Source organism: Nycticebus coucang, chromosome 5 (genome assembly GCF_027406575.1).
Source record: "Nycticebus coucang isolate mNycCou1 chromosome 5, mNycCou1.pri, whole genome shotgun sequence".
Classification (NCBI taxonomy): Eukaryota; Metazoa; Chordata; class Mammalia; order Primates; family Lorisidae; genus Nycticebus; species Nycticebus coucang.
In genome coordinates this window covers 41,483,528-41,505,817 of record NC_069784.1, presented here as the reverse complement: position 1 = coordinate 41,505,817, position 22,290 = coordinate 41,483,528, and the positions used below count along the sequence as shown (strand labels likewise).

Below are 22,290 nucleotides of genomic sequence, written 5' to 3'. Positions count from 1 at the left end.
GAAGATTTCAATAGTCTGTAATATTCTGTTATAGCAGCACAAATAGGCTAAGACATTTAGAAAGAATATTATTTTTATATAATGTACCCTTTCAATATTGGAATTCATATTATCATCACAATAATAATTAATTTTCAATGTTGAATTTTTAACTAAATTTACAGTAGCATTTATGACAATATCAGATCATTATCCTTTAACAAGATTAATTACCAAAAAGCTTATAGGTAGTCCCTGGGTTATGAATGAGATCGGTTCTATAGGTTTGTTCTTAAGTTGAATTAGTTGGAATGGTACATTTATCTATTACCTGTAATAACCTTGGTTTGTAAGTGTGAGTCATATATCACTTCTATGTATATGACTTGGATGCCTGTAGTTTGATTTCATAAACTGGGTTGAAAAAGAAGCCATCTATTTAACCATTATTAGAATCAATTTACCTGATTTTGCATTTGTCACATCTGATGGCCTTGATATTAATTTGGTATCATTTAAAACTTGTGAATCTGTCCTGCAGATAGAGCTCCACTTTTGTACATGTACACACACACATACATAAAACCTGGATTAGAGGAGTAAAATTAATTTGGAGCATCAGTCCTTGGGTCACCTAAATTAAAATTTGTGCTTCACTAAGTGTTTTAGTCTATTCAGGCTGCTCTAATATAATACCATAAATGGGTAGTTTGTAAAAACAGAAATTAATTTCCCACAGTTCTGGAGGCTGGGAATCCAAAATCAAGAAGTGGACAGATTCAGTGCCTGGTGAGGAACCCACTTTCTGGTTTACAGATGGTAACTTCCAGCTGTCTCCTCACGTGGTAGAAAGGACTAGCTGGCCCTCTGTGGTCTCTTTTATAAGAGCCCTCATCCCAGTCACCTTCCAGAGGCCTTTCTTCCTGATATTATCACCTTAGGAGTGAAGATTTCAATGATTGTAAGGAGACACAAACATTCAGGCAATAGCACCTAGTGATATAAAAAGTACTTTCGGCACCTACCATTGTGAAATCATAATCTTTGGGCAAAATCTTCTTAAAATAATTACTACTTTTGATGTTTTCTCAGAAGATTTATGTCTTTTGGTTTTTATGTCATATCAAATAGCCCTGTGGTAGATGGTAAATGTCAAGTTATACCTTCATCAGTTTTCTTAGAAAATGGAAATTCATGACTTAATTTTTTATTATATAGGCATTTAAGTTTTTTAGCTTATTGATGACAAAAGCATTTATTTGCAAAATAGAAAGCATTGCCAAACCATACAATAAGTGTTTGTGAATCTATACTACACAATAAAAGATAAAACTCTTATAGCAGAAGCATTCACACTACTCTCTACAAGCTCAAGTGGCATGACTCCTTGGCTTTTATTTCCCTATTTGTATCTTATGTACTCCTAACCGATCATTTCCCACTGAACCCATGACCTGGTGGACTGAAGGCTTTGCGCATCTCATAGGCCAGGGAACAACTGGTTGGTCCACCATGGGTTGGCTGAACCCTTGGCATCAATACTTGCCCTCCTGGAAACCAGAGGCGATAGCTGTCCCTCGGCACTTCCTTCCAAACACATGTCAGTTTATTAGTGAAAGGGGAGCTATAATTTTTTGTCAGAAAATGACCAGGGAAAGAGATAGATTATCACTGGTAAATGTTCAAATTTAACCACATAGTAAAGAATTCTGTTCTGTGTCAGAGAGAAGTATAAAGTGGAGGTATATCAAATTCATTCCATATGAGGTTGGACAATTAAGTTCACGAATTCATCCTAGAAAAAAATGCTGCATACTTTATTGCTGAATATAAGTATGGCCACCAGATGGCCAAGGGGAGTGCTTTGAAGGTGACTATAGGGATATTTAGCAATGAGGTGAGTTCATGAACTTAATTGTCATCCCCTCTTACAAGGACTGCTCTGTTGTCATTCCATACAAAGAGTTCCAAAATAGCTTTGAAGGGTGGACGAGGTGCTGGCACCATTGCATAGCTTCCCAAGGGGAGCACCTCACAGGTGATGATAGTGACATTCAGCAATAAGGTATGTAGCACCTTTCTCTAGGATGAGTTTGCAAATTTTAATTGTTCAACCTCGTACAACTGTAACACCATAGTAACAAAAACATTTTATAATATGATTTTTACACCTGCATAATTGCTATATGAATGAGAACTAGAGCTAGTGAGGACTATCCCAAGCAAGCAGAGAGGTATGGATGTCCTGCTTATACTCCAGCTGGCCAGATGGGAGGGATGGGATAAACTTCCAGGAATTCTGTTTACTGGTTGCACCAGTTTGTCAAAAGCATAAAATCTAGAGATTTTCACAACTCCCAATAAACTGGTTAGTGCAGCTGGACAAAGAGGTGGTGAGCTGCATTCTTCCTTACCTTCTTTGGCATGGTAACCAGTCTGAGGAAGAGCAGAGGCCAAGTTCTGGAGATGGTAGGTAAGGAAGACTCTGACCCCTGCTATAACGTGGCTTTTTGTTGGCTTTCTCATTGCCTTCCTTAAGGGACTTGAAGAGTACATTGGAGTGTGGTGTAAAAATAAACATGATAATGAACTAATTTTTAAGTGAGGTAATCTTGAAATCATTGGTGATTTTTTTTTTCTTAACTTCATAGGTGTGGAATGGTGTGCATGCAGACATTCTGAAGATGGCCCTTTATGTTCGGTCCTTAAAATAAGGAAAGCTTGGCTGGGCGCCGTGGCTCATGCCTGTAATCCTAGCACTCTGGGAGGCTGAGGTGGGTGCATAGCCTGAGCTCAGGAGTTCAAGACCAGCCTGAGCAAAATAGAAAAACTAGATAGGCATTGGGGCAGGCACCTGTAGTCCCAGCTACTCAGGATGCTGAGACAAGAGGATCAATTGAGCCCAAGAGTTTGAGATTGCTGTGAGCTGTGATGCCACAGCATTCAATCCCAGGGCGACTGAGACTTTGTCTCAAAACCCAGCCCAAAAAACAAACAACAACAACAAAAACCCCAAAACAAGAAAAGCTTGCTCAGGAACATTTGCCTAGAGTTGGGATACGAGTAAAGATGAGTAAAGCGGGGTAAGGAAGAGTTTCTGGAAGAGGTGATGCCATAAATTAAGTTTCTGAATCCAGCCACTCTTTCAGGTTCTTCTGTGAGACCCTTTGGAGGCATATTTATGGAAAAGAGCAAGGATTTGATCCCTCTTGCCTCTAGTGCCTGTTTTTCCCCCCTTTAATTTTAGGAGGGGCCCAGAGTACTAGAAATTCCCACAGAATTGCTCAGAGAATTCTCACCCACCTGTCCCTCCTGTTCCCAGCCCCAACCTCCTCTGGGCACATCTTGGGAGCACAGGAACAAGGGGTGTGGGGGACAATCGAATGGTGAGAACTGCTGTTTACACGTGAAACAGTATCATGCAGATTAATAAATCAAAACAGACAACTTGCCATTCAGATGCAAACTTCCCTTTAACCATCCTTCTCTCCCATAGTCCCCAAGGGCCCCCACAGGTGGATGACTTAAGCCCAGTTACAGCAAGAGCAGCTGGTGTCAAAGACCAGGCCTGTCTGACAAGCCTCCTCATAGGTGTGGCCATTCACGCAGTTGTAGAAGGCTCGCTTGCTGGTGGGGCTGGGATAGAGACCATTAGACTTCCCGGCACAGAATCCATGACCACCAGCACTGCCACCGCCAGGCGCTGCTGTGACGATGGGGGCTGAGGTGGTGCCGAGGGTAGTGGTGGGCACTCGGCAACCTGCAGAGAGAAGAAAAAGGTCCCCGTACATTCAGGAGTGGACTCTTTTCTCCGCACAAGAGTCATGTCTGTAAGTCACTGTGGTTTCCCTTTAGGGCACATCCTACCTAAACCTGGGGTTAATGCTCTGAGCTTGAATCAGGGATACCCAGGTTCACAGCCTGTCTCTGTCATAGCTACGTGACCATGAGCAGGTTATTAACACTTCTCTGAGTCTCAATTTCTTCCCTGAAATGATGGGGTAATAGTATTATCTCTTAGAATATTAGGTAAAGGAGTTGAAAACCCGAAGATGGCAGCTGAGTAACAGCTTCCTTGCATCTGGGCACCGTGAGTCTGGGGAGATAGGACTCCAGGCATCTCTGGCTGGTGGGATCTGCCTATCATCACCCCTGAGAGGATACAGGGAGTCAGCGAGAGACTTCTGGACCCCAAGAGGAGGACTAAAACAGTGGAAAACCGGCAAGTGGTCGCGTGAGTTCAATCCGTCTAAACCCATCCACAACTGTAAGTTCAGTAGCAGCGAGACTGCAAACCAGAAAGGCCTTACCTGTGAACTGTTTTGGTGTCTTTGGACTTGGCACTCAGCTGAACTGCCTTGGGGAAAGCCTGAGCGGGAGTGTGGAGAACTTTGGCCTTTGTCTAGGGCCCCAGTCTGAGCCGCTGACCCAGATGGAGCTAATAATGTTTGGCTCTGGGTAACAAGCAGCCATTGTGAGCGATCTGCCCTGGCAAGCTCTGCCCTCAGGGTCGCAGAGCTGGAATTGGGTGGGAGCTGGTAACCCAGCGAACAAGTAGCCTAAGGGTGGGGTCTGAGGCGCCTTGCAGCCCTAACCCTTGGGGGCAGAGGGAGACCAGTTTTGGCACACAGGGTAAGTGGATAGCCACTTCAGCAGTGATTCCAGCGACAAGCTCTTCCCTGGGAAAGCCTCTGCTCAGCAAGTGAACAAGTGCAAAGTCCATTTTAAGTGGGCTGAAGAGAGATTTAGGGTGTCTACCTGCTGGGGTTTGAGAAACTAGCAGCCTCCAGTCGTATCAGAACTGTGATTAACATCTCATACCCCAGAAGACCACGTGTTGCCCAGACAATATTCAATAACATATACACACTGCTTTGTTTTTGGTTGTGTTTTTTTTTTTTTTTTGGTTTGGTTGTTTTTTTTGTTTATTTTGATGTTGTTACTGTTGTTTTGTTTTTTAAGTTCAACCTTTTCCATACAGATCCTTTTTCTTTCTCAATTTTTCTAGTTTAATTATAATTTCCCATTGCTGCCTATTTCAATAATTAGAACTTCATTTCTGTTACTGTTTCTACCGCTATTATTTGGTATTTCCAGCAAATTTTATCCCATAAAGTTTTCCGTTTGCTTGTTTCGGTTTGATTTATAGCATTTTGGTCTTTCCTCTATACTTGGTGGAGGTGGGGTACTGTGTCTAATCAGGTTAGCAAAGAGCTGCTGACCTCAAGGGAACCACCCAACTGGGCACCCCCAGAAGGTGGTTTTTTTTTTAAGGTTGTATCAAAGTACCCTACTGTACACCTATATTGCTCTGTCTCCCTCTTTCTGTGCCTCTCTTCTTTTTGTCAATATTCCTTTTACCCATCCCCTCTCCTTTCTGTATTTTTCTTTTTTTTTTTCTTATCACTCGGTCCTCCTTTCTTTCATCCCTTTTTTGCTCTTCAACCTTCTCACCCTTCTGGTCCTGTAACCCTTAGTCCACAGGCACAAGAACTTAAAGAGCAAGAGGAAGTGAAAGGAAAATTAGGGCAAGGAAACAGATAAAAGAAATCACTCATGAGGAAGAATCAGCAGAAAACTCCAGGCAACATGAAGAACCAGTCCAGAACAACCCCGCCAAGGGATCATGAGGTAGCTACTGCAGAGGATTCCACCTATACAGAAATGTTAGGAATGACAGAAAGGGAATTTAGAATACACATGTTGAAAACAATGAAAGAAATGATGGAAACAATGAAGGAAACTGCTAATAAAGTGGAAAATAACCAAAAGGAAATCCAAAAACAGAATCAAATAAGAGATGAACGATATGAAGAATATAAAAAGGATATAGCAGAGCTGAAGGAAATGAAACAGTCAATTAGGGAACTTAAAGATGCAATGGAAAGTATCAGCAACAGGTTAGACCATGCAGAAGAAAGAATTTCAGAGGTAGAAGACAAAGTTTTTGAGATAACTCAGATAGTAAAAGAGGCAGAAAAGAAGAGAGAGAAAGCAGAACGTTCACTGTCAGACTTATGGGACTTTATGAAGCATTCCAACATACGAGTTATGGGATGTCCAGAAGGGGAAGAAGAATGCCCCAGAGGAATGGAAGCCATACTAGAGAATATTATAAAAGAAAATTTCCCAAATATCACCAAAGATTCTGACACACTGCTTTCAGAGGGCTATCGGACCCCAGGTCGCCTCAACTCTAACTGAGCTTCTCCAAGACACATTGTGATGAACCTGTCCAAAGTCAAGATAAAAGAAAAGATTCTGCAAGCTGCCAGGAGTAAGCGCCAGTTGACCTACAGGGGCAAATCCATCAGAGTGACCGCAGACTTCTTTAATGAAACTTTCCAAGCAAGAAGACAATGGTCATCTACCTTTAATCTACTTAAACAGAACAATTTCCAGCTCAGAATTCTGTACCCTGCTAAGCTAAGCTTCAAAATTGATGGAGAAATCAAATCATTTACAGATATACAAACATTGAGGAAATTCGCCACAACAAGACCAGCTCTACAGGAAATACTTCAACCTGTTCTGCACACTGACCACCACAATGGATCAGCAGCAAAGTAAGAACTCAGAAATTAAAGGACAGAACCTAACCTCCACACTGATGCAAAAGATAAAACTAAGCAATGGACTCTCACAAAATAAGACGAATAGAATACTACCACACTTATCAATTATCTCAATAAATATTAATGGCTTGAATTCCCCACTGAAGAGACATAGATTGGTTCACTGGATTAAAAAACACAAGCCATCCATTTGCTGTCTGCAAGAAACACACCTGGCTTCAAAAGACAAATTAAAGCTCCGAGTCAAGAGTTGGAAGACAATTTTTCAGGCAAATGGAATTCAGAAGAAAAGAGGAGTTGCAATCTTATTTTCAGATACATGTGGATTTAAAGCAACTAAGGTCAAAAAAGACAAAGATGGTCACTTTATATTGGTCAAGGGAAAAATACAACAAGAAGACATTTCAATTGTAAATATCTATGCACCCAATTTAAATGCTCCCAGATTCTTGAAACAGACCTTACTCAGTCTGAGCAATATGATATCTGATAATACCATAATAACAGGGGACCTTAACACTCATCTTACAGAGCTGGACAGATCCTCTAAACAGAAATTAAACAAGGATATAAGAGATTTCAATGAGACCCTAGAACAACTGTGCTTGATAGACGCATATAGAACACTCCATCCCAAAGATAAAGAATATACATTCTTCTCATCACCCCATGGAACATTTTCCAAAATTGATCATATCCTGGGACACAAAACAAATATCAGCAGAATCAAAAGAATTGAAATTTTACCTTGTATCTTCTCAGACCATAAGGCATTAAAGGTGGAACTCAACTCTAACAAAAATGCTCCATCCCACCCAAAGGCATGGAAATTAAACAATCTTCTGTTGAATAACAGATGGGTGCAGGAAGAAATAAAACAGGAAATCATTAACTTCCTTGAGCATAACAAGAATGAAGACACAAGCTACCAAAACCTGTGGGATACTGCAAAAGCAGTTTTGAGAGGAAAATTCATCGCTTTAGATGCCTGCATTCGAAAAACAGAAAGAGAGCACATCAACAATCTCACAAGAGATCTTATGGAATTGGAAAAAGAAGAACAATCTAAGCCTAAACTCAGTAGAAGAAAAGAAATCTCCAAAATCAAATCAGAGATCAATGAAATTGAAAACAAAAGAATCATTCAGAAAATTAATGAAACAAGGAGTTGGTTTTTTGAAAAAATAAATAAAATAGATAAACCATTGGCCAGACTAACGAGGAATAGAAAAGTAAAATCTCTAGTAACCTCAATCAGAAATGATAAAGGGGAAATAACAACTGATCCCACAGAGATACAAGAGATCATCTCTGAATACTACCAGAAACTCTATGCCCAGAAATTTGACAATGTGAAGGAAATGGATCAATATTTGGAATCACACCCTCTCCCTACACTCAGCCAGGAAGAAATAGAGCTCCTGAACAGACCAATTTCAAGCACTGAGATCAAAGAAACAATAAAAAAGCTTCCAACCAAAAAATGCCCTGGTCCAGATGGCTTCACTCCAGAATTCTATCAAACTTTCAAGGAAGAGATTATTCCTGTACTGCAGAAATTATTCCAAAAAATTGAGGAAGAAGGAATCTTCCCCAACACATTCTATGAAGCAAACATCACCCTGATAAAAACCAGGAAAAGACCCAAACAAAAAGGAGAATTTCAGACCAATCTCACTCATGAATATAGACGCAAAAATTCTCAACAAAATCCTAGCCAATGGATTACAGCTTATCATCAAAAAAGTCATTCATCATGATCAAGTAGGCTTCATCCCAGGGATGCAAGGCTGGTTTAACATACGCAAGTCTATAAACGTTATCCACCATATTAACAGAGGCAAAAATAAAGATCACATGATCCTCTCAATAGATGCAGAAAAAGCATTTGATAAAATCCAGCATCCTTTTCTAATTAGAACACTGAAGAGTATAGGCATAGGTGGCACATTTCTAAAACTGATTGAAGCTATCTATGACAAACCCACAGCCAATATTTTACTAAATGGAGTAAAACTGAAAGCTTTTCCTCTTGGAACTGGAACCAGACAAGGTAGTCCTCTGTCACCTTTACTATTCAACGTAGTGCTGGAAGTTCTAGCCAATACAATTAGGCAAGACAAGGAAATAAAGAGAATCCAAATGGGAGCAGAGGAGGTCAAACTCTCCCTCTTTGTTGACGACATGATCTTATACTTAGAGAACTCCAAAGACTCAACCACAAGACTCCTAGAAGTCATCAAAAAATACAGTAATGTTTCAGGATATAAAATCAATGTCCACAAGTCAGTAGCCTTTGTGTACACCAATAACAGTCAAGATGAGAAGCTAATTAAGGACACAACTCCCTTCACCATAGTTTCAAAGAAAATGAAATACCTAGGAATATACCTAACGAAGGAGGTGAAGGACCTCTATAAAGAAAACTATGAAATCCTCAGAAAGGAAATAGCAGAGGATATTAACAAATGGAAGAACATACCATGCTCACGGATGGGAAGAATCAACATTGTTAAAATGTCTATACTTCCCAAAGCAATCTACCTATTCAATGCCATTCCTATCAAAATACCAACATCGTACTTTCAAGATTTGGAAAAAATGATTCTGCATTTTGTATGGAACCGGAAAAAACCCCGTATAGCTAAGGCAGTTCTCTGTATCAAAAATAAAGCTGGGGGCATCAGCATACCAGATTTTAGTCTGTACTACAAAGCCATAGTGCTCAAGACAGCATGGTACTGGCACAAAAACAGAGACATAGACACTTGGAATCGAATTGAAAACCAAGAAATGAAACTAACATTTTACAACCACCTAAACTTTGATAAACCAAACAAGAACATACCTTGGGGGAAAGACTCCCTATTCAATAAATGGTGTTGGGAGAACTGGATGTCTACATGTAAAAGACTGAAACTGGACCCACACCTTTCTCCACTCACAAAAATTGACTCAAGATGGATAAAGGACTTAAATTTAAGGCATGAAACAATAAAAATCCTCCAAGAAAGCATAGGAAAAACACTGGAAGATATTGGCCTGGGGAAAGACTTCATGAAGAAGACTGCCATGGCAATTGCAACAACAACAAAAATAAACAAATGGGACTTCATTAAACTGAAAAGCTTCTGTACAGCTAAGGAGACAATAACCAAAGCAAAGAGACAACCTACACAATGGGAAAGGATATTTGCATATTTTCAATCAGACAAAAGCTTGATAACTAGGATCTATAGAGAACTCAAATTAATCCACATGAAAAAAGCCAACAATCCCTTATATCAATGGGCAAGAGACATGAATAGAACTTTCTCTAAAGACAACAGACGAATGGCTAACAAACACATGAAAAAATGTTCATCATCTCTATATATTAGAGAAATGCAAATCAAAACAACCCTGAGATATCATCTAACCCCAGTGAGAATGGCCCACATCACAAAATCTCAAAACTGCAGATGCTGGCGTGGATGTGGAGAGAAGGGAACACTTTTACACTGCTGGTGGGACTGCAAACTAGTACAACCTTTCTGGAAGGAAGTATGGAGAAACCTCAAAGCACTCAAGCTAGACCTCCCATTTGATCCTGCAATCCCATTACTGGGCATCTACCCAGAAGGAAAGAAATCCTTTTATCATAAGGACACTTGTACTAGACTGTTTATTGCAGCTCAATTTACAATCGCCAAAATGTGGAAACAGCCTAAATGCCCATCAACCCAGGAATGGATTAACAAGCTGTGGTATATGTATACCATGGAATACTATTCAGCCATTAAAAAAAATGGAGACTTTACATCCTTCGTATTAACCTGGATGGATGTGGAAGACATTATTCTTAGTAAAGCATCACAAGAATGGAGAAGCATGAATCCTATGTACTCAATTTTGATATGAGGACAATTAATGACAATTATGGTTATAGGTGGGGAAACAGAAAGAGGGAAGGAGGGAGGTGGGTGGGGCCTTGGTGAGTGTTACACTTTATGTGGGCAAGACATGATTGCAAGAGGGACTTTACCTAACAATTGCAATCAGTGTAACCTGGCTTATTGTACCCTCAATGAATCCCCAACAATAAAAAAAAAAAAAGAATATTAGGTAAAGTATTTTCCAGTGTGCATGGTATAGAATACAGTAAGTGCTACACAATTGTTAGTTTTTATTTTTAAGTAAACTAATAACACCTGTCACCAAGAGTGCCTAAATGGATTACATGAAATCGAAAAGAACCAGGAGGTGTGACATAGAGTAAAGACCCAACCTTCAGCTCTGGCTTCCCTGCAGGTTCCCAGCCCCTCTTGCTTCCTGGACGTGCCCTCGGGACTGGACAAAACTGTGCATTGAGAACAGCTGTATCTATGCTCCCCACCTTGGTGCAGGTACAAGCTAACCCCTTCAGGGATCTCCATCTCCCTTCCCTTTCCTCATCTTCTAACCTTTCAATCCCTTCCTTGTTTTGTCTTCTCTGCTCCATGAAGTCATTGAGGCTGGAGCTGAGCAGACAGGAACAGGGAAGAAGACATTCCTCCTCCCTCCCCAGGCCCTGGTATTTCAGTTCACTTTAGTGAAGCCCCCCTGAACAGAGGAGAACCCCCCACAATATTGGTAGGACCTCTCTCTCTCACCAGGGCTGTCACTCACAAGCTGCCCCCTAGAAGGCCACCTGCTGAATGCTAGTTCCACATGGACATGCCAAGACAGCTGGAAGATCTGGAGGAAACCTTTAATGTAAGGCTTAAAGGAGCTCTGGTCTTTTCTTTTTCCTCAACCATGTCAGGTTTTTCATCTCATGGCTTGTAGGTCATCACTACTTACCGGGAGTGGAGACACCAAGTGCAGATTTGAGGGCATTCATGAGAGGGTATTTGCCTTGTCCACAGAAAGTGCCCGTGAAGTCATCAAGGTCAATGGCCCAGACCATGGCCCCTCCAAAGCTGTTTTCTAGAAGCCACTTGGCCTGCAGAAGAGAACCAGGATGACTGTGGGTGTCTTTGCACAAATGCTGGGAGCACCTCCAGCAGGATGGTAGGATGATGATGATCAAGGCATGGAGAGGAGGGAAGGGGAGTGGCTTTCTTACAGCCACTTTGAGGGATTCACAGCCATATTTGTATGTAAGGAAGGACTTTAGCTCTAAGTCAGGGAGAATGAGTGTTGGGCTCCAAGGATCCCTCCCCCACCCTGCACTCTATTATCATAACCACCTTCTGAGAAGGCTCATCTGAGCTTACATGTTGAGTGGGTGATGTGTCATAAAGATATAGGGTCCTTCACAGAGAAAAATATCTGGGCAAGGAAAAAGGGAGTATTCCAAATGGGTAGGTTGACAAGCATTAAGCACACCGTCCCCAGACTTGAGCATGTGAAGGCCAGTGGTCAGAAGCCACATAACCCAGAGCAACTCATTTCCTGATTTTGACTCAGCCTATATGAACATGCCATAGGCAGGAGATAGGCAAAGGACAGGAAGAGACCTTGTGGTCAACACCATGATCTTTGGAGAAGGAAGAATTTCTGCCTTAGGAAGCATGAATTAAACAGCTGCAACAAGACGAGAGCAAAGCCTGGGAAGGGACTAAAGGAGAGTCCAGGGAATGGAAGAGAGGAAAAGTACAGGAGCTGAGGGATGGAAAGAAGCCAACTGTAATTGGAGCTGAAGGGGCTACTCCAGCTTCCAGGCTCTGCAGCTGGGTCATTGGCTCACCTGGAAACTTCAGGGCTTCCCTGGGACTCAATTCACCTTGCCTCACCTCCCTTAGGTGTCTCCTGGGTTTACAACTCAACAACACCTGTAGAGCAGGTCCTCTACCTCTCCCTGACCATGCAGAAGGAAGGGTGTGGAGGGCCTTACCTTGAGGGTGAAGCTCTTGGGGTTGTCATATCCAATCCACTGGTTCTCCTTGTAGGCATAGGGCACCTCCTGGGGGGCGTTCCACACCTCAGTGGCTCCTTTCAGGAAGGAGCAGACCTGGGGCAGGTGCAGGAAGAGTAGTCATGCCTCAGATGGGCCCTACCCTGCTCAGGCCTCTTCTTTGTCCTTTCTCCCTTCTTTCCTGGGTTACACTGCTCACCCCACCCATCTTTGCTGGGAATAAGAGCACTTGGTTCCCTGCCCTGTTTTTCCTGTCCAGCAAGACTGCAGAGTACACTAGCTGGAGAGACACAACTTCCAGTCCTGTATCTGCCAATAACCTCCTGCACTATAGCGGACAAGGCAGTTTCTTTGTGCTTTGTGCCTCAGTTTACCTTTACAACAAGCTTCCCTGCTCCTCTTATTTGAAAGAGTTTTTGCCTCCTAAAAACTAACAAGGGCACAGTAGGGTATAACGGTTAAGGTCTAAGGGTCTGGAGCTGGACAATTTAAGTATGAATCCTAGCTCTACCACTTACTAGTGCTGTGATCATGAGCAGATCACTTACTTTGCTGTGCCTCAGTGTCCTCTGTGTAAAATGAGGAGGATGTTGGTACCTTATTGTTTGTCATGTATGTTGAATAAGACGGTATATGAAAAGCACATATATTCAGAGCAGTGAGCAACAGGGTACCTCATACTATAATAAAAAGCAAAGTATAGACTTTCTCCATGGACATATCTTCAATCTTGGGAACAGAGAGAGAGGGGGTCTCTCTGGTACCCTGGTCCTCTGAGGACATTACCTCAAAGTAGGCTAGAGTTCCAGCCTCCTGAGTATAGGGCCCAGCAGTCCCAGGGCCAGAGGTGGGGGCATCCAGACCATGGTTGGCAGGGTTGGTGAGAGTGAAGGTGCGGGCGTATGCCCCAAAGCCCACCATCAGCTTCTCAGCAGGGGCACCTTGGCCTTTCCAGTAGTTCATTGCATAATCCTGAAGGTAAGATGATGAAAATGCCATTAGGAAGCAGTCAAGCATGGGCCCAGAGGCCTTGGAAACCATGTTTTCTACCCAATTCCCTGGTGTCTCCAGGTCTGGCACCCGGTCAATCCCCTTCCACAATCCAACCTTCTAGAACTAGGAGTTAGAGGTATCCTTGGTCAAGATGCCCATTGCTTAGGTAACAGAGCACAGTGTCAACTAGGAATGAAATGCTCTCCCATCCTCCTTTTCTACACTCTGGATTCAGCATGTGGGGCGTGACTGAAGTTCAGCCATGCATCCAGTTGTCTTTCCAACTGGTGCGCAAAAATGTTTGAGCATGGGGCCTCCATCTGGGAGACTTTTAAATCCCTGGTTGAAATTTCCACTGAAATCACAGCTAGCCCATTTAGCCACCTGCTAATTACTAAGCAGACTCAATGTTATGGCTGCCTAAGCCATACAAATAAGGCAAATAAGCCTCATAGGATAGGAAGAGGGTAGAAGAGGGGCAAGGAAGAGCAGGAACAAGATAGATCATAAAATGTGCTCCCAGCATAAATGGAAAAGACGTTTTTTAAAATTCCTCAATGTTTGGGAAAACCACTATTCTGCTTCCTTTTTTGTGTGATAAATAAGTGTATATAACTATCCTACAATATCTTTTTCTTTTTTGAGAGAGTCTCACTCTATTACCCCAGGCTAGAGTGCTGTGGTATCTACCTGGCTCACAGCAACCTCAAATTCTGAGTTCAAGCTATCTTCCTGCCTCAGCCTCCTGAGTAACTGGGACTACAGGCACCGGCCACAATGCCCTGCTAATTTTTCTATTTTTAGTAGAGGCGCTGGTCTTGAACTCCTGAACTTAAGCAAAGCTCCCACCTCTGCCTTCCTGAGTGCTAGGATTACAAGTGTGAGCCATGCAACAGGCCTTGCAATATCTTATTTATCCTACCAATTAGTCATAAGAGCAAGGAGATAGGGAACATGAACTATACATCTGGCTTCCTTGGCCTCCCTTAGGGATCTCATGACATGCTTTACAGATATCTGTCAGGGCTGGCTTCCTGAATCCACTTCCTCACTCACCACATTGAAGTATTTGTAGTCTCCTTTATCGTTGGGTCCTACAAACAGGGGGCTGTTCTCTCCTGTGAAGCCCTCCCAGGAGCCCCTTAGGTCATAGGTCATCACATTGATGAGGTCCATGTACCTTAGGTGATTGGGGGAAGGTACAAAAGATAAATGATTCAAGGAAAATCACACTCCTCAGTGCAAAGCTCTAGTCCCTTCTGTTTGTAATTATGCTATAAGGGTTCCCTAATGCATTGGTATTTTTTATCCAATTCTCCCTCACCTTTATCTCAATAGCACCTATATATTATAGAAGGAACTCAAGCCCATAATCAGTATCTGCCTGTGCTAAGACTTTTTTTTTGCAGTTTTTGGCCAGGGTTGGGTTTAAACCCGCCACGTCCAGCATATGGGGCCAGCGCCCTACTCCTTTGAGCCACAGGCACCGCCCTGTGTGCTAAGACTTTTATGAGCTGTAGAAGCTTGAGACTCAACTAATCTTCTCCAGATTTCCTTTTACCATAGAGAACCTTGGAGACAGGTTTAGAAACAAAGTACAGTTCATGTTGGCTTCCCCTGCCTCTTCCTCGGCCATTGGGGTCATTTCATTCCTTTGAGATGGAGCCCTCTATATTTAGGGCACCTGAGCATTGGTCACTAGTATCCGGGTGTTTTACAATACGGGGAAGGTCCCAGAGTTATTCAGCTCTGAACATGGGCCCTGGGTGTACTTACTTAGACATCTCGGGGATCTGGTAGGCAGTCTCAATGGTACCTTTGCCCGCTGACACAGCAGCAGAAATCAGCAGTCTGGGCTTGTTGCTCTGGGTGGCCTCTTGCTCAAAAGCCTCATACATTTCCTGTGAAACAGAGGATAATCTACTCAGGCTGGAGGAACCAGTGAGCATGTGACAAGCTCACAGCTCTGAAGAAAGATGTGAAGAGCTCAGTTTAGAGTCCTTTGGTCCAAAAGCTGTTTTTGGTTTTCAAAGACAATAGTGAGTTATGTCCCCAAAACTTGAAAATGATGGGAGTTTGGTCACACTGTGAAAGTTAAACTTTAAAACGAACAAATAACATCCAGAGTAGAAAAAAAAATTTCTTAAAATGATTAAATTAAAGAGACAAAAAAAAAAAAAAAGAAATGGCCAGGCACTGTGGCTCACGCCTGTAATCCTAGCACTCTGGGAGGCTAAGGCAGATTGATCACTTGAGCTCAGGAGTTCAAGACCAACCTGAACAAGAGAGAGACCCCCATCTCTACTAAAAAGAGAAAAACTAGCCAGGCTTTGTGGCAGGCACCTGTAGTATCAGCTACGCTGGATGGAGGCTGAGGCAAGAAGGATCTCTTGAGCCCAGGAATTTGAGGTTTCTGTGAGCCATGACATTATAGCTCTCTACGCAGCATGACAGAGTGAGACTCTGTCTCAATAAATAATAAATAAATAAATAGATAGATAGATAAAAATGGCTCCCACCCCTGCAAACTGCATGCAACTGAATCTAATAATCAGTCATGGAAGAAGAGGAACTAAGAATATCAAAGCAAATATTGGTGATTAAAGTTATATTTATTGGCTAAGTGCCTGTAGCTCAGTGATTAGGGCACCAGCCACATATACTGGGGCTGGTGGGTTCAAACCCAGCCTGGGATTGCTAAACAACAACGACGACGACAACAAAAAATAGCCAGCCGTTGTAGTGGGCACCTGTAGTCCCAGCTACTTGGGAAACTGAGGCAAGAGAATCACTTAAGCCCAAGAGCTGTGATGCCATGGCACTCTATGGAGGGTGACATAGTGAGACTGTCTCAAAATAACATAAAATAAAATAAAGTTACATTTATCACTGTAAATCTGTTAACTTTCATTATGCCATCCTACACCAGTTTCCATAATTTGGCCAACGTGAGTTTTCCCTGAAAGTGAGAGCTGATTTCATACTGAACAAATCAGGCTTTGAGGCAGAAGGCTGAGATCTGCATCCTCAGCTGGGGTTATTCAACTTCTCTCAGAACCCCTGTTTCAGACAGAGGCTTTGTCTCAGCTCACTAGGCCAGATCCTGTGCTCTTTGCACAGAGCGAGGGTATTCACCTTCAACAGGACGGTGAAGAGTTGTTTAGTGTCAGCAGGGCTGCCACGGTTGCCTGGATACTCCCAATCTATGTCCAGCCCATCAAAGTCATACTTCCTCAGAAACTGTATGGCCGACTGGATGAAGGTCTGGCGGTTCTCAGCAGTGGCCACCATGTTGGAGGACCTGGAGTCAACAAATCATCATGATCTCATGGCAGGGACGGGCTTTGACACGGATCCTCACAAGATCAGGATTCTCCCGTAGGGTATTTCACAGGGATGTAGGAGGAAACTATAGTGGCCTGAGCTCCTGGATACTCTGTCTTGTCGCCTAGCCTCACTATTTGCCTGGACACACATCCAGTCATTCATTCAACCCTGCTGGGTTATAGTGATGAATAAAATAGTTTTTACCTGGAGGAGCACATGTAGAGGAAGGGGTAGATAATTAAATAGAAAATTAAAATACTATGCAGTAACAGCTATGATGGAGGAAGGGCAGACTTCAGACAGAGCTGGTCAGAGAAGAATTCTGGGATACCTAACTGAGGTATGAGGGGCTGTCCTCTGCAGAGAAACTCAGAGAGCCTTAGGAATTGGAAGAGATTGAATAATCTAGAAATGATTTGGACATGAATATGAAGTCTTACCCCTGGGTTCCAAAGTTCCAGCCACCAACAGACAGCAGGGTTTTCAGTTCTGTGTTGCTGGAGATAGAAAGACACCAATGTAAAGCAATCCCACCAGCCAGGAAATGTCATCTTCCAGTCAGTCCCTCCACCTTCACATCCCACACTCCGTCTTGTGTTGGAAGCAGCTCTCTGTGGGATCAAGGTGCCCTTGTGCCATGGGTATCTCCTGGCACAGTATAAATAAATACTCGTTGGACAGGTTCTTGCCCTCAGCTCTGCCAGTAAGTCCTGTTGCAGCATATAACTTCAAGGGAAGAAAAGGCAGGGTATCCTGGGGGTGGCAATCAATCCCTTAGCACAGACAGGAGTTGGGCTGCAGCTGCTGGGCTATATAAAGTCAGAACGCTGAAAGCCTGAGTCTCTTAAAGAGTCAGGAATGGGGCAGTAGAAGTGTCTACCATTTACCCAGTGCCTGCTAAATGCCAAGTACTTTACATGCATTGTTCTTATAATTCTTACAGTCCCACAAGGCAGAAACTATTAATATCATTTGACCTTTAAATGATATTAAGAAAGATTAAACAATTTGTTCAAGATTGTCCTACTAGTAAGGTGACAGAATTCAATCCTAATTCCTTTATACTGTAGCATCTCCCAGCGGGAACCACAGGTCCTGTGAGCTTGACCATAAAACCTACCCTTTGGATCCCCAAGACCATGAAAGTATCAACCTATCCGATAAATCACTCAGGCATTCCACTGTTCTGTGGGCCAGGTAAGGCTTTTAACCCCTCTGTGGCTCAGTTTCCTCAACTTTAAAATGATTTCAACGTGCCTACTTCATTGTGTTTGATGTGAGGTTACCTATAATAATAAGTGAAAAGCACCTAGCAGAATGCCTAGTATATAGTAGTCACCTAGTAAATATGCTAAGCATTTAACTGGCACAAGAACCATTTTAGGTTAATTGGCAGCTAGTTCATAGGGTGATGTGGGGCAATACTGCAACATGGCAAACTCCAGGGGACACTCTTCACAGTGAACTCCTGCGGGTGGCACCTCCTGAGACACATAGAATACAATTCTGAGGATCTGATGAGGAAATAATCCAGAACAATGATAGCAACCAGCCTCTCCTGGGAAGAAGGATGCTGAAAACTCTCCCAATGAGGCACTGAGGGATTGTGAGACATCTACTCCAAAAGCATCATGCAGAAGCCTGGGTTGGGAAGAGATTTCTGGAGCAGAAGTCAGCACTCAAAGGCTAAGCATTCTGGTGTTGATATCTCTTAGGAAATTTCTGAAAGGTTCATGTGAAAACCTCCAACCCACCACAAAGCCCAAGCCCAGATCTCACTAGTTCTTAAGGCCATTGATGCCGGCATAGAGGGTCTCATCATCCCACTCAATGGTTGTGATCTGGTTGTTGGCCATTCCAGCAAAGGCGTAGATGATGTGTGTGCAGAGGCAGGGGTCTACATTGTCCGGCATGTAGCGGGCAATCCCAGGGCGGTACTGGCTCCAGTTGGTGAAGTAACAGACGATTTTGGTTGTGGCTCCTGGAATGGTAGGGAAGTAAGAGATGGGCCTTGCTCTGACTAATGTTTCCCAACTCATACCCTAGCAGCCCCCACCCATACATGGGACACTTACCCAGATGCAGCAGGAGGGCCAGCCCTAAAAAAAGAAGGGAAACCTTGGTCAGAGGGTGCCAGGGCCATCATTTCCCTGGCTGGGAAGGAGCAGGCCTGGCCAGCAAGTGGAGAAAGGGAGTCGGAGCCTGGTGCTCTTTCTGCTGCAGAAATCTCTTCCCAGCCCAGGCTTCTGCATGATGCCTTTGGAGCAGATGGCTGATGTAGGCATCCAGATGGCTCCCTGAAAGCTCAAATGGTGATGCACAGCTCAGGAGCCAGGATGATTTTTTATTTTTCTTTCAACAAGCCCCTATTAAATACTGCATGGTAGAGAGCAAAAGAAAAACCAAAGAGGGTCTCTGTACTTAGTGAGCTCACAGGCTGGAGAGGGGGAGTTACACCTATAAGCACACAGGTGCAATGTGAAATGACAAGTGATAAAGTTGGGACGCGAACTAAGTATTATGGGAAGTAGAGGTCAGAGAAGACTTCCTGAGAAAGGTGACATTTGATTGGGCTTCCCTGCTAACCTCCAGGTTCCTTTGGTGTTCGTGCCTGTCTCTGTTGCAGCACTTACCACACTGATTATCTGTTGGTCTTCCCTCTAGACTGTGGACTCGATGAGGACAGAGACGGTGCTCACACTGCTGAGTGCCCCTACCCAGTCCAACGCGCCCAGCACACAGTCAGCTCTCTACCAATGTGTGTTGAATTAACACACCCTAAAGATAAGCCATATGGTGGGGGAGGGCAGAGGGGCATTGGAGGTGGAGAGGAGGAGGTTTGGGGCAGAGGCCCTCTTCCCGTAGCAGCCTGTTCACACTGAGATCTAGAACTCGCCTTTTCTAGAAAAAACTTCACTCTACTTTTCAACTCAGATGATGCTTTTATTTATTAATTTTGTTGTTTGGGATTCATTAAGGGTACAAAGAAGTAGGTTACCCTGATTGCGTTTGTTAGGTAAAGTCCCTCTTATAATTGTGTGCCGCCCTCAAGAAGTGTGCCATACACCTGACCTCCCATCCCCCTCCCTCCTCTCCTCTCCCCACTTGCTCATTCCCCTACTCGCCCTTGTATTAGCTGATCTACTGCCTTCAGATGATGCTTTTAAATTGTATTCCTTTCTAAGCCACCCAATCACAGCCAGGATGTGCTGTTGTGCCGGCCCAGCCATCTCCCTCACTGGGCTGTTTGGTTCCTAGCCACAGTTTGGTCATCCCCTCTGGGAAGCAAATCAGCTCTGGCGGAGCTGCCTTAATGCTGCCTTTTTCTGCCTTTTTGCAGAAAAGCACCTGCCTCATTCATGTGTTCTACCAGTAGTGATGAGTCCTTGATGAGGTATGTGTGTGTTGAGTTCCTGCTCTGTGGCTGACACAGAGGTGCAATCTCAGAACATCGGAAAGGGGGCACTGGGCAAGTCTTCTATGCTTCCATGGCAGAAATACTCTTGTCCTGGCTCACCAGAGTTATCCACTTTCCCTCCCGCATGAAGCCCTTGAGTGCTCAGTGGGCCCCTCCTTCCTTCCCCACTAGATTATAAACCCAAGGGGGATGCAAGAGAGCAAGGAAGGAGACAATGGAGGCCTTAGAGCACAGGATAGGGGAGGAGACAGAAAGAGGATGGAAGAGAAAAGGCAGCTGCTCTGAGAGCTCAGCTGCCCTGGGAAAGACTCACCAGCAAGAATCAGGAGTTTGCCCATTTTGGTGGGAAGTTCTAAACGTGAGTTCCAGGTCCTCATGGGTACTCAGCAGCTCTTTTACAGGGAGCTTGCTGGACCCTCCCAACCTGCACCTGGTTCTCTTTGGCAAGTAAAATGGGATCAGGAATAAAGGGATAGGAGCTGCATGGGTTCCCCCGTCACCCTCTGAATCTTATCTGTGTTTTCCATCTTGGGTAATCAGCCCAAGGACACAATGGAGATGCCATGAGAACAGCTTTAAAAGGCTGTTGACTAAACGTCCTTTTAGGAAAATGGCATATCTGGCACACATAGGAGGTTGACCCAGGGTCCAAAGTCATTAAGGGTCAGAGCAGGCCCACGTGTCAAGGGAGACCAGCTGGATCCTAGGCGGAGTGTGGACAAAGGACATCAGGCAACCATTTGACTAGGCTATATCCGTGGGGACACTGGGTGTGGGGGTAGCCCCTGTGAAGGCCCCAACTCTTTGAATCTATTATTGCAATGATGTGTGTGGCAACAAATTTGTGAGTTTGAAAGTTTGGAGTGAGAAAACATCATTTTCCAAGGTTGCTTCTGTTTATTTGAAGATTGCCTGGTTTATAGAGAATAGAGGAAATTTACCAGGGCAGGCATATCTAATTAAGCTTTGACTCAGATGGGAAAAGTAGCCAGGCCTGGGACATTGTCCCAACAGCCAATGTCAGAGAAAAGACACCTGCAAAACTGCCTATGGATTGAGGCACTGAGAATCACATTTTAGTATCTATCTCTCGCTGCTCCATCCCAGCCTTACTATCGATACAGGAAGGGATGCCACTTACAGGAAGCCCCCCAGGGTGCCATATCATAGGTTTCTAGACCACGTCTGAAGGTCCCTCAGCACAGAGACAATGAGAGGAGCAAGGCTAGGATCTGCTGTGCTCCAAAGCAGGCATTTATTTCCCCTTTGGTGTTGACACCAGCCCTGAGGCATCTTTGCATTTACACAGTCCAGATTGACACTGAAATCCATCTGGGATACATGCTACTGCTGCTGTACTTCCAGCACATGATAACTCCTAACAAGATAACTCCACACAAGATTTTAAGTTTGCAAGTTTCATAAGCATCTGAAAGATGCTGATCAGACCCTTGGGTGTTTTAAGCCCAGATCTATTTAAAGTCAATTTGGATTCACAAAGAACACAGAAATGAGTACGTGAGATTTTAGTACAAGTATGTGGTTGTGCAGGGCTGAGGGCACTTCCAAGGCTATTACCTACAATCCTCTCCATCCTTCTCAGGCTTTGGATTCTGTTTAGCCTGTGCCTGAAACCTAGGAGACTGCTGATAACTAGAAGTATTGAGGAATTAGCAATGGATCAGTATAAAAAATAATAATGGCTAACCTCCAGGACTCACGATGTGCCAGGTGCTTTACACATATTAATTTATTTAATCTTCATAATGACCCCTTGAGGCAGATGCTATTATGTATTCTGCAGATTAGGAAAACTGAGGCACAGAAGACTAAGAAACCTGTTGAGGTCACACTGATAAGCAGCAGAGCTGTGATCCAAGGAGGGACAGCCTGAGTTCTTACAATTCCCTGACTCTTACTCAAACCACTCCTCTGCAACTCTAAAATATAGTTCCTCTTTGGCATAAAGACTCCTTGCCTTCAAAGATCTCCTCAAAGTGGTTGTCTGAGGAGAGAAAGGAGTAAAAAAAAAAAAAAAACAGAAGAAAAGAAAGCTGACTAGGATCTTTCCCTAATTCCAGGCAGACAAGAGGCCCTACTCTTAACCTTCTCCTGGATGA

General features: G+C 43.6%; 1 protein-coding gene across 1 annotated transcript; it reads right to left on the bottom strand.

Annotated features, from left to right (window-relative positions):
* Positions 1 to 3,439: 3,439 nt before the first annotated feature.
* Positions 3,440 to 20,547, bottom strand: LOC128585456 (acidic mammalian chitinase-like). Its single transcript, XM_053590562.1, has 11 exons — positions 20,484 to 20,547; positions 18,828 to 18,851; positions 18,532 to 18,733; positions 17,193 to 17,249; positions 16,561 to 16,726; positions 15,202 to 15,326; positions 14,482 to 14,605; positions 13,219 to 13,404; positions 12,412 to 12,528; positions 11,376 to 11,517; positions 3,440 to 3,739 (listed from the first exon to the last, which is right to left on the bottom strand). Exons 1-11 carry the CDS (start codon positions 20,545 to 20,547, stop codon positions 3,504 to 3,506), a joined length of 1,443 nt encoding a protein of 480 aa, XP_053446537.1. The 3' UTR covers positions 3,440 to 3,503.
* Positions 20,548 to 22,290: the final 1,743 nt, after the last annotated feature.